This window comes from Mustela lutreola, chromosome 9 (assembly GCF_030435805.1).
Source record: "Mustela lutreola isolate mMusLut2 chromosome 9, mMusLut2.pri, whole genome shotgun sequence".
Lineage (NCBI taxonomy): Eukaryota > Metazoa > Chordata > Mammalia > Carnivora > Mustelidae > Mustela > Mustela lutreola.
In genome coordinates this window covers 69,149,410-69,162,629 of record NC_081298.1, presented here as the reverse complement: position 1 = coordinate 69,162,629, position 13,220 = coordinate 69,149,410, and the positions used below count along the sequence as shown (strand labels likewise).

Genomic DNA, 13,220 nt, shown 5'->3' with positions numbered 1-13,220 from the left:
TAAAAAGAAAAAACAATGTAAGAAATCACAGTAGAAATGGGTGATATATTCGACTACAAAAAATTGAGGGGTGCCTGGGTGTCTCAGTTAAGCATCTGCCTTTGACTGAGGTCAGGATCCCGGGGTCCTGGGATCAAGCCCCATATTGGGCTCCCTGTTCAGCAGGAGCCTGCTTCTCCCTCTCCCTCTGACCTTCCACTCAGCTAATGTTCTCTCTCTCTCTCAAATGAATTTAAAAAAAACAAAAAACTTTAAAAAAAAACTGATATGCTTGTCTGTATGGAATAAAATCACAAGCAGAACCAAAAGGATAATACAAAAAATAAAATATTTCATGGATGGCTACTATATCTTTAACATATAAACATATATGTAATATATTTTATATTAATATTGTAATATTAATATATATTTATATATAATATATTAATTTATAATTACATTTGGATAACATATAATTTATATATGTTTTTATATAATATATAATTTATGTATTATATTTATATATTAATATTATATTTATTATATATTAAATCTATAATAGATATTATATATTTATATATAAACAACTTTTATAAATTACTTTCTTTTTTATGGTGTGGTATTGCATTGTATGTATATACCACATTTACTTTATTTATTTATTTATTTATTTATTTTTTAAAGATTTTATTTATTTATTTGACAGAGAGAGATCACAAGTAGGCAGAGAGGCGGGCAGAGAGAGGGAGAGAGAGAGAGAGAGAGAGGAAAGCAGGCTCTCCGCTGAGCAGAGAGCCCGATGCGGGACTCGATCCCAGGACCCTGAAATCATGACCTGAGCCGAAGGCAGTGGCTCAACCCACTGAGCCACCCAGGCACCCTACCACATTTACTTTAGCCATTCATCTGTCAGTGGACATTTAGTCTGCTTTCAGTTCTTGGCTATTGTGACTAATGCTGCAGATAAACATGTGAGTTCAGATATCTCTTCGTGATCCTGATTTCAATTTGTCTGGATATGTACCCAGATGTACAATTTTTTTTTTCTAAGTATAATTTTTTATTTTTTATAAACATATATTTTTATCCCCAGGGGTACAGGTCTGTGAATCACCAGGTTTACACACTTCACAGCACTCACCAAAGCACATACCCTCCCCAATGTCCATAACCCCATCCTCTTCTCCCAAACCCCCTCCCCCCAGCAACCCTCAGTTTGTTTTGTGAGATTAAGAGTCACTTATGGTTTGTCTCCCTCCCAATCCCATTTTCTTTCATTTATTCTTCTCGTACCCACTTAAGTCCCCATGTTGCATCACCACTTCCTCATATCAGGGAGATCATATGATAGTTGTCTTTCTCCGCTTGACTTATTTCGCTAAGCATGATACGCTCTAGTTCCATCCATGTTGTCGCAAATGGCAAGATTTCATTTCTTTTGATGGCTGCATAGTATTCCATTGTGTATATATACCACATCTTCTTGATCCATTCATCTGTTGATGGACATCTAGGTTCTTTCCATAGTTTGGCTATTGTGGACATTGCTGCTATAAACATTCGGGTACACATGCCCCTTTGGATCACTACGTTTGTATCTTTAGGGTAAATACCCAATAGTGCAATTGCTGGGTCATAGGGCAGTTCTATTTTCAACATTTTGAGGAACCTCCATGCTGTTTTCCAGAGAGGTTGCACCAGCTTGCATTCCCACCAACAGTGTAGGAGGGTTCCCCTTTTTCCGCATCCTCGCCAGCATCTGTCATTTCCTGACTTGTTGATTTTAGCCATTCTGACTGGTGTGAGGTGATATCGCATTGTGGTTTTGATTTGTATTTCCCTGATGCCGAGTGATATGGAGCACTTTTTCATGTGTCTGTTGGCCATCTGGATGTCTTCTTTGCAGAAATGTCTGTTCATGTCCTCTGCCCATTTCTTGATTGGATTATTTGTTCTTTGGGTGTTGAGTTTGCTAAGTTCTTTATAGATTCTGGACACTAGTCCTTTATCTGATATGTTGCTTGCAAATATCTTCTCCCATTCTGTCAGTTGTCTTTTGATTTTGTTAACTGTTTCCTTTGCTGTGCAAAAGCTTTTGATCTTGATGAAATCCCAATAGTTCATTTTTGCCCTTGCTTCCCTTGCCTTTGGCGTTGTTCCTAGGAAGATGTTGCTGCGGCTGAGGTCGAAGAGGTTGCTGCCTGTGTCTTCCTCAAGGATTTTGATGGATTCCTTTCGCACATTGAGGTCCTTCATCCATTTTGAGTCTATTTTTGTGTGTGGTGTAAGGAAATGGTCCAATTTCATTTTTCTGCATGTGGCTGTCCAATTTTCCCAGCACCATTTATTGAAGAGGCTGTCTTTTTTTTTCCATTGGACATTCTTTCCTGCTTTGTCGAAGATGAGTTGACCATAGAGTTGAGGGTCTATTTCTGGGCTCTCTTTTCTGTTCCATTGATCTATGTGTCTGTTTTTGTGCCAGTACCATGCTGTCTTGATGATGACAGCTTTGTAATAGAGCTTGAAGTCCGGAATTGTGATGCCACCAATGTTGGCTTTCTTTTTCAATATCCCTTTGGCTATTCGAGGTCTTTTCTGGTTCCATATAAATTTTAGAATTATTTGTTCCATTTCTTTGAAAAAGATGGATGGTACTTTGATAGGAATTGCAACACAATAAAGGCCATATAAGAAAAGCCCACAGCTAATATACTCAATGGTGAAAAACTGAAAGCTTTTCCTTCAAGATGTGGAACAAAGCAAGGATGCCCTCTCTTGCTAGTCTATTCAATATAGCACTGGAAGTCCTAGCCAGAGCAATAAGGTAACAAAAAGAAATAAAAGGCATCCGAATTGGGAAGGAAGAAGTAAAGTGTCAGGATATAAAATCAATGCACAGAAATCAGTTGCATTTCTCTACACCAACAGCAAGACAGAAGAAAGGGAAATTAAGGAGTCCATCCCATTTACAATTGCACCCAAAACCATAAGATACCTAGGAATAAACCTAACCAGAGACACAGAATCTATACTCAGAAAACTATAAAGTACTCATGAAAGAAATTGAGGAAGACACAAAGAAATGGAAAAATGTTCCATGCTCCTGGATTGGAAGAATAAATATTGTGAAAATGTCTATGCTACCTAAAGCAATACAATGGCACTAAATTCATATCTCTCAATAGTTACCCTGAATGTGAATGGGCTAAATGCCCCTGTCAAAAGACACAGGGTATCAGAATGGATAAAAAAAACAAAACCCATCTATATGTTGCCTCCAAGAAACTCATTTTAAGCCCGAAGACACCTCCAGATTTAATGTGAGGGGGTGGAAAAGAATTTACCATGCTAATGGACATCAGAAGAAAGCAGGAGTGGCAATCCTTATATCAGATCAATTAGATTTTAAGCCAAAGACTATAATAAGAGATGAGGAAGGACACTATATCATACTCAAAGGGTCTGTCCAACAAGAAGATTTAACAATTTTAGGGGCGCCTGGGTGGCTCAGTGGGTTAAGCCGCTGCCTTTGGCTCAGGTCATGATCTCAGGGTCCTGGGATCGAGTCCCGCATCGGGCTCTCTGCTCAGCAGGGAGCCTGCTTCCCTCTCTCTCTCTCTCTCTGCCTGCCTCTCCATCTACTTGTGATTTCTCTCTGTCAAATAAATAAATAAAATTTAAAAAAAAAAAAAAAAAGAAGATTTAACAATTTTAAATATCTATGCCCCCAACGTGGGAGCAGCCAACTATATAAACCAATTAATAACAAAATCAAAGAAACACATCCTTTGCTTATTTTTAATTGGGCTAATTGTTTTCTTTACTATTGAGTTGTAGGAGTTTCTTATATATTTTGGATATTAACCCTTTATCAAATAAATGATTCTCAAATATTTTCTCCCATTTCATAAGTTGCCTTTCATTTTATTGATTGTTTCCTTTGCTGTGCAAGTTTTTAGTTTAGTATAATTACACTTTTCTGTTTTTACTTTTGTTGCCTATGCTTCTAGTATCAAATCTAAGCCGTCATCACCAAGGTCATTGTCCAAAAGCTTTGTCCCTATGTTTTCTTCTAGGACTTTTGTTGTTTCAGGTTTTATGTTTAAGTCTTTATTCCATTTTTGAGTTGATTTTTGTGTGTGGTATAAAATAAGGTTCAATTTCATTGTTTTGCATATGGATATCCGGTTTTTCCAACAGTGTTTATTTAGGAGACTATCCTTTCCCCATTATGTATTCTTGGCAGTCTTGCCAAAGATAAGTTGACCATCTATGCATGGGTTTTTTTCCAGGCTCTCTGTTCTGTTCCACTGGCCTATATGCTTGTTTTCATGCCATACCAAGCTGTTTTGATTATTTAACTTTGTAATATATTTTGAATCAGAAGTATGATGCCGCCAGCTTTGTTGTTCTTGCTCAAAATTGCTGTGGCTATTCAGGATCTTTCGTGGCTCCTTAGGATTGGTTTTCTATTTCTGTTAAAAATTCCATTGGAATTTTTATAGGAATTGCACTGAATCTGGAGGTGTTTTAGGTAGTGAGGATTTGTTAATAATACTAATTCTACCAATCCATGGATACTAAATATCTTTCCATTTATTTGTGTCTGTTTTAATTTATTTCATCAGTATTTTATAGTTTTTTGGTATACAAGTCTTTCAGCTGGTTTGTTAGGTTTATCCCTAAGTATTTTATTCTTTTTGATGCCATTGTAAATGGGATTATTTTCTTCATTTTCCTGTTGGATAATTCATTATTAGTGTAAAGAAATGCAACTAACTAACTTATGTATGTTGATTTTGTATCCTGCAGCTTTGCTGAATTCATTTATTAGTTCTAACAATATTTTTTGGGAACCTTTAAGGTTTTCTGTGTATAAAATCATGTCATCTGCAAAGAGAGATCATTTTACTTCTTCCTTCCCAATTCGGATGCCTTTTATTTCTTTTTGTTACCTTGTTGCTCTGGCTAGGACTTCCAGTGCTATATTGAATAGACTAGCAAGAGAGGGCATCCTTGCTTTGTTCCACATCTTGAAGGAAAAGCTTTCAGTTTTTCACCATTGAGTATATTAGCTGTGGGCTTTTCTTATATGGCCTTTCTTGTGTTGAGGTAAGTTCTTTCTGGGTATTATTTTCTTCTTTAAATTTTCTGGATTTCCCAAGTATTTTGAATGTGTTATTCATATGTATTCAGAGTCAGATTTTAAATTTGATGGACTTTATTATGTTTCTTAAAAGAATATGAACTGGTTGCATTTATCCTAGTTTTTCGACATCATATTAACTTCCTTAATTTTATCATGCTTTTCTAGGAAGCATGTGAACAATGGGAAAAAGCACTATGAGCATAATTCAAGTGAGCTTGCTTCAGATCTGTTTGACTAGATGACTTTGGGTTATTATTTAAAAACTAAAGAATTTTTTCAGTGTCAAAGTTCTCTACTGTTTATACAGTTGTTTTTTCTTTAAGTCATCAAAAATTATATCTTGGTTAACATCTCTGTTAATGTGTTTTGATTTTAAGGACACTTGGCTTTATCATCTGACTGTTGCAGCAGGAAGTAACAATGTCAATGTTGGATCAGAATTTGAACAACTTGTTTGCAAACTGCTAAATATTGAAGGAGAACCTTGTAAGTTCATAACATATAAGGCTTTATAGTTTATGAAATGGACCCAACTCCCTTAGCCTAATTGAGTTTTTACTTTGTGAGTTCATCTGTTCATTGGCTTTGTTTGTCACGGGCCAGGTTTCTCACTGTGGTGAGAAACCATATCAGTCCCTGATATGCCATGTCCTGTAATTTTTCTATCTTCACTCACATTACTCCGTCTGCCTGAAATTTCCCCTTCCTTCACATTTCTCACTAACCTGATAAAATCCTACCTACCATAGGAACTCCCCCCACTAGCAAGCCCACTCCACATCAGCCTCTGGCTTATAAAAGGTGCTTAATAAACGTTAAAAGTATGTCCCAATGCCCTGTGCACTTAACTCTTTTATAGCATTTGTTGCTGTTCATTGAAATTATTTTTTATGGCTCAGGTGTCCCCATTGAGAATATAGATTCTATGCTATACATAATACAGAGATCATATTTGTAGTATCTAGCATAGGAATTTAACAAATGTTGATTTTAGGAAAGACTTCAAGTTTCTCTTTACCTTTCTATCTCCCTCTACTTTGGCTTCTCTTCCTCTGTCTCTCACCAGCTCCTTCTCAGAGGCATCTCCTACCTGGGTCACCAATCTTTAGCACATTTCAGCAATGTGATAGTGCTCTCCTAGATTAGTTTATTTAAAACAGAAACATGAAAATCCCACTGGCCTGGAAACAAGTAAGATAACATTGCCAAAGGCTTCTTGTGACCTGTATGAATTAAGGTTGTGAGCTAGGCCTGAATTAGCTCATTTCTAGAGGGCTAATTAATGGGAGGCCAAAAAAGTGATTCTTCTGTTTTCTGTTCACACTTTATTGTGTGTTTAGCTTCTCAGATATGGAGACACCCTACTTTGTGTCACAGCAAAGAAGGAATCATTTCCCCACTGACAACACTACCTTCTGAAGCTCTACAGACAGAAGCGATTAAATTATTTAAGGTAAAACTTTATATGGGCTTAAACATTGTTAAATTTTTAATTGGAAAAAATAAAAGTAAAGAATTTAGGTTGTAAACTTTCATTCTCTTCCCCCAAATTAAAAATATGATCGTCACCATCATTTTTTTATCATAAAATTTTTAAAATTATTTTTATTAACATATAATGTATTATTTGCCCCAGGGGTACAGATCTGCGAATCATCAGGTTTACACATTTCACAGCACTCACCATAGCACATACCCTCCCCAATGTCCATAACCCAGCCACCCTAGCCCTACCTCCCCAACACCCCACAACTGATCATTTTTATTATTAAGAAAATCTACTGAAATAAAATTAGGTGAATTTAATATACATTCTGATTGAGGATTTGGGGTTTACTTAAATAAACTATGAATTGGGGGGGGGCACCTGGATGGCTCAGTCATTGTGCATCTCCTTTGCCTCAGGTCATGATCCCAGGGTTCTGGGATCGAGCCCCGTGTCAGACTCCCTGCTTGGTGGGAAGCCTGCTTCTCCCTCTCCAACTCCCCCTGCTTCTGTTCCCTCTCTTGCTGTGTGTGTGTGTCTCTCTCTGTCAAATAAATAAATAAATAAAATCTTTAAAAATAAATAAATAAACCGTGAATGGTTCAAGCAGTGTAAAACCCTTCATATCAGAAGAATCATTTTCCTTTCAACGTCTCAAAAGGAGGGATTTCTCACACCATACCGCCCTCAATATTGGAGGAGCCGGGTCAGCACCCTCTTCTCCAGTGCTATTCTCCAATCCTTACTACTCAATTTCTATTAGAAATCCCTGATCACTTGAAACTTATGCCATTCAACGATATCACTCTTTATCCCCCTCATCTTTGCATTAGTCATTTTCTGGTAACTCTTCGAATCTCATTAAGGATCTTAGCTCCCAATTCACACTCTTTCTTTCCACCTCAGATTTTGCTGTTATGTTGAACGACTTTATTTTCATTTCACTTACCAGTGCATGGTCTTAAGACTCCTGACCTTCTTGGGGCACCTGGGTGGCTCAGTGGGTTAAAGCCTTTGCCTTCGGCTCAGGTCATGATCCCAGAGTCCTAGGATCGAGCCCTGCATCTGGCTCTCTGCACAGCTGGGAGTCTTCTTCCTCCTCTCTCTCTGCCTACTTATGATTTTGCTCTATCAAATAAAAAAAAAAAAAAAAAAAGAGTCCGACCTTCTTAATGCCAGGAAGCTTCACCTGTAGTCAGCTTCACCTTCCCATTCTCCATGTCCATATCCTGACCCCACCATTCCTTATAAGTATACTACCTCTAAAAGCTTCAATTCTTTTTTTAAATAATTTTTTATTTTTTATTAACATATAATGTATTATTAGCCCCAGGGGAACAGGTCTGTGAACCACCAGGCTTATACACTTCACAGCACTCCCCAAAGTACATACCTTCCCCAATGTCCATAACCCAACCGCCCTCTCCCTCTACACCCCCCGCCCCACAACCCTCAGTTTGTTTTGTGAGATTAAGAGTCTCTTATGGTTTGTCTTCCCCCGATCCCATCTTGTTTCATTTGTTCAAAAAGCTTCAATTCTAATATCTCTTTCTATAACCGTTATCTCTTAGCCTACAAGTTCTCTTATTTTCTTATTCTCCCATTTTTCATCCTAAGATCATGTTTTGAGCCATTCACTTTTTTTGTTTTCCAACCACGTGTGGACTGGAGTCAGTATAAATCTGTGGTCTTTATTCTTTGGGGCTGACTTACTCTTCTTTTGCTTCTCTTTGGTGACACCCCCCCACCAAACTCCCTATTCAATAATGTTCTTCACATCAAACTTACCTTCTATTTCATCAAGAAAATTAGAGAGCATCAGACATGAACGCCTCAAATCTCACTCCCCAATAGACATTCTTTCATTTATTTTCCTTCTCTTCCTTTCCTCCAGTCTCAGAATCTTGTGTACCTTCTGTGGATTCAGGTCTTCAATCCACACCAGGACCTTGGTATTTCATTTTGCCCCAGTTTCTTAGAGTCTCAATTTTTATCTTTCTTTTGGCTTCTTGCCTACATTTCTCCTATCTCAAAAAAAAAATTATCTGTTTATTAGATAACATAAATTATTATTAATTTGGTGTTATGATATGATGGTCATGGAAAAATCCTTTATCACTTAGAGATCCATAGTGAGCTATTTATTGATAAAATAAGATGATGTATATTAAGATATTCCAGAAAAAAGGTGGAAGGTGGTTTGAATGAAACAAGTTTGGCAAAATGCTGATGATTGTAACACTGAGTAATGGGTACATGTGTGATCGATACACTGTTCTCTTTATTTTTGCTCATGTTTTAAAACTACCATAATGGGGGCACTTGGTGGCTCAGTTGGTTAAGCATCTGCCTTTGGTTCAGGTCATGATCCTGGGGTCCTGGAATCAAACCCTGAATCAAACTCTCTGCTTAGCAGGAAGCCTGCTTCTCCGTCTCCCTCTGCCTTCCTCTCCCTCTCTTTCTGTGTCAAATAAACAAATAAAATCATAAAAATTTAAAAAAATTTAAAAAGCCTCCTGTAGAATACACAAATACCCCAAACAAGAAAGATTCCATACAAATATGTTGGAAAATCTGGATGAAGTAATAAATGAAGTGTAAATGGCCCAAATTGAATGGAGAATGAAATTTAAGTAGGGGGATTTGCCAAACTATATAAGAATAGATCATTTCAATCCTGTTTAAATGTCTAAAAGCATGGAAAAGGAAGGAAATTACCCCAATTCTGGGGTGTTTTTTTACTTTTTATTTCAGAAAAATTTGTTATTCCTTATGCATAATCCACTCCAGCCTTCTCCATGTTGATGCAAAAGTTGGGTATTCATCCTTTCTGATGGCTGAGTAATATTCCATTGTGTGTATGGACCACATCTTTATCCATTTGTCTATTGACAGGCATATCGGCTTCTTCCACAGTTTAACTCTTGTGGACATTGCTGCTATGAGCATTGGGATGCAGATGGCCCTTCTTTTCACTATATCTGTATCTTTGGGGTAAATAACCAGTAGTACAGTTGCCAAGTCACAGGGTAGCAGCCTGGTGGTAGGTATTAAGGAGGGCACGTATTGCGTGGAGTACTGGGTGTTATACGTAAACAATAAATCTTGGAACACTACACCAAAAACTAATGATACATGGTATGGTGACTAACATCACACACACACACACACACACACACACACACACACACACAAAGAAAATTTCAGGAGTGCCTGGGTGGCTCAGTGGGTTAAAGCCTCTCCCTTCGGCTCGGGTCATGATCTCAGGATCCTGGGATCGAGCCCCCATCGGGCTCTCTGCTCAGCAGGGAGCCTGCTTCCCTTCCTCTCTCTCTGCCTGCTTGTGATCTGTCTGTCAAATAAATAAATAAAATCTTAAAGAAAAAAGAAAGAAAATTTCAAACCTATGTAACAGTAGAGAAAATATTGTGAGGTCCAAGGCACTTGTCATTGAGCTGCATAGTTGTCAGCACATAGCCAGTTTTTTTTTTGTTTTTGTTTTTTTAAAGATTTTATTTATTTATTTATTTGACAGAGAGAAATTACAAGTACACTGAGAGGCAGGCAGAGAGAGAGAGAGAAGGAAGCAGGCTCCCTGCTGAGCAGAGAGCCCGATGCGGGACTCGATCCCAGGACCCTGAGATCATGACCTGAGCCGAAGGCAGCGGCTTAACCCACTGAGCCACCCAGGCGCCCAGCACATAGCCAGTTTTGTTTTCATCTCCCCACTCTTATTGCTCCCCAACACTGGATTACCCTGAAGCAATTCTCAGTCATCATATTACCTGATTCTTTTTGTGAAATATTGCTTTGATACAAAACCCCAGAAAAGCTTGTACAAAACAGAGCATTTCATGCAAAAACTAATAAAATCTTAGTAAACAAAAACCAGCATCACTTTATTTTTTTTTAAGATTTTATTTATTTATTTGACAGAGCGAGATCATAGGTAGGCAGAGAGGCAGGCAGAGAGAGAGAGGAGGAAGCAAGCTCCCCGCCAAGCAGAGAGCCCGATGCAGGACTCAATCCCAGGACCCTGAGATCACGACCTGAGCCAAAGGCAGAGGCTTAACCCACTGAGCCACCAGGCACCCCAGCATCACTTTAAAAGAATACCAAATGGTGACTGAAAGAGAATTACTCCAAGAAACCAAGGATGGCTAAATATTAGGGTGCCTCTTACTATTATATATTATCATAGACCATCATCTCTATAGATGCTGAAAAGGCATTTGGCAAATTCAACATCCATAAGATAATGATAGATACTTCCTTACTATGATGAAATTGACTGGTGGAAATCTTTTTTTCATTCCATATTTCATGTAATGCTTGGGTGCAGTGCTTTCGATTAGAGAGGCAATTTATTTGATTATATTCTATTCTCAGAAGGAGTAAAGACTACCTACTGTATTTAACAACATGGTAGTTAAAGCCAACCATTTGTGTTTATGCACTTCCCTTTAACCTTTCTTAATATATACTATATTTAATCAGATTTTAAATGTATTAATTTGGGGTGCCTGGGTGGCTCAGTTGTTAAGCATCTGCCTTCGGCTCAGGTCATGATCCTGGGGTCCTGAGATTGAGCCCCGCATTGGGCTCCCTCCTCTGCGGGAAGCCTGCTTCTCCCTCTCTCATTCCCCCTGCTTATGTTCCTTTTCTCACTGTGTCTCTCTCTATCAAATAAATAAAATCTCTAAAAATAAATAAATAAATGCATTAATTCATTAAACATTTACTGTGTCACTCTATGCTGTGTAGTGAATACAAAGATAAATAAAGCAAAGTCACTGTTCATACAAAGTTTATAGTCTTGTGGATGACAGATTATTAATGTTCTGTATACTTTTTAAACGAATGCATATGGTGCTCTTGCGTGGTGTTCTATAAATGTCAATTAGGTCAAGTTGGTTAATAGTGTCGTTGCAGTTTTCTAAATCCTTAATAATTTTCTGTCTACTTGTCCTCTCAATTATTATGAAAGGGATATTGAAATCTCCAACTATAATTGTGGATTTGTCTGTTTCTCCTTGCAATCCTATCAGGCTTTGCTCCATATATTTGGAAGCTGTGTTATAAAGCACATAAACATTTTTTTAAAGGTTTTTTATTTTTTTAAGATTTTATTTATTTATTTGATAGAGATCACAAGTAGGCAGAGAGGCAGGCAAAGAGAGGAGATGGGAAGCAGGCTCCCCACTGAGCAGAGAGCTCATGTGGGGCTGGGTCCCAGGACCCTGAGATCATGACCTGAGCTGAAGGCAGAGGCTTTCAGGCTCCCCAAGCACGTAAACATTTGGGATTGTTATGTCCTCTATCAGAAATGACCCCATTGTCATTATAAAATAATCCTCTTTATCTCTCGAAGAATTCCTTGCTCTGAAATCTACTTGGTCTGATTTTAATGTAGCCACTGCAGGTAGCTTCGGTTAGTGTTATCTTACTATGTCTCATTCTGGCCTTTTAAACAAAAACTGTTGCTATGAAGAAAATCAATATAATTCATGCAGAATAAATCTAATCATTTCTCACCTTGAATATATCTTTCCTTTTTTGTTTAATTCAGACATGCCAGCTTTTTATAAATGCAGCAGTTGACTCCCCTGCGATTGATTACCATGTATCTCTAGCCCAGAGTGCTTTGCAAATCTGTCTGACACATCCTGAGCTCCAGAATGAAATTTGTTGTCAGCTCATTAAACAGACAAGACGGAGACAGCCACAGAATCAACCAGGACCGCTGCAGGTATCTACTGATACATACACATGCAATTTAAAATGATGTTGTTTTCCTCACTGTAAGGATGATACATATTCAATCTAGACATTTGAAAAATGTGAAAAGAATGAAAAGGGAAAAATAGCTATTAATATTTTGATGTATATTCTTTCAGTTTATCTCTACGTTTATATGTTTCTGTATAAATGTGTATGTGTATGTACTTATGCACACTCACTGTTTCCATGTCACCAGAACTGCAGTGTGCATGCTACTTTTTTAAAACTGTAGGACATAACATTTCCCCTGTATCCATCACCATTCTTCAGAAACATTAATGGTGCATTAAGATCAACCACTACACATTTAGGTTCTTCCAATCATTCTTCTTATGATAAGTACCACCACAATAGACCACTCTGAGCCTAAACCCTGTGTACAAGTCCAGCGAATTTCTTTGAATCCATTTCTAGAATTTCCGTATCTTTTTGACAATGTTCAATGTAATTCTGCTTTTAAATTCTTTCCAGGTAAAGAGTGGTATGCCAGTAGTGATTTAGGATGCATTTCTTTAACCATTAGTGTAGCCAAATATATTTTCTGGTGGCTTTTGACCACGGATGTTTACTCTTTGGTGAATGATTTTAATCTTTGCTTATTAACTGCCTATTAACTGCAGGATGAAACTGGAAAGTTCTTAGTCTAGCAAATAATACTTTCAGGGGATTCAGGTTTCATGGGGCTTGAAGCTTATACAATTTAAGCTTATACTATTACTGATGGGTTATATTTTCGTAAGTATGCTACTTTCACACATTTTAAAAGAACACAGGATGATGTAAACACAGTTGATAGGGCCTTTCCCGGGCCTTGGAGGGCCT

At 37.7% G+C, this 13,220-nt stretch overlaps 1 protein-coding gene across 5 annotated transcripts in view; it reads left to right on the top strand.

Moving 5' to 3' along the window:
- PLEKHH2 (pleckstrin homology, MyTH4 and FERM domain containing H2) overlaps positions 1 to 13,220 on the top strand; it is a 124,112-nt gene that overhangs the window by 81,294 nt on the left and 29,598 nt on the right. For all 5 annotated transcript variants that reach the window (XR_009344814.1, XM_059134614.1, XM_059134613.1 and 2 more), the window contains 3 exons: positions 5,509 to 5,617; positions 6,472 to 6,584; positions 12,187 to 12,366. Coding sequence is in view for 4 of the 5 variants with exons in the window: in XM_059134614.1 (XP_058990597.1) it covers positions 5,509 to 5,617; positions 6,472 to 6,584; positions 12,187 to 12,366 (402 nt within the window). In the remaining variant the exon portion in view is untranslated. The remainder of the gene's footprint in view (positions 1 to 5,508; positions 5,618 to 6,471; positions 6,585 to 12,186; positions 12,367 to 13,220) is intronic.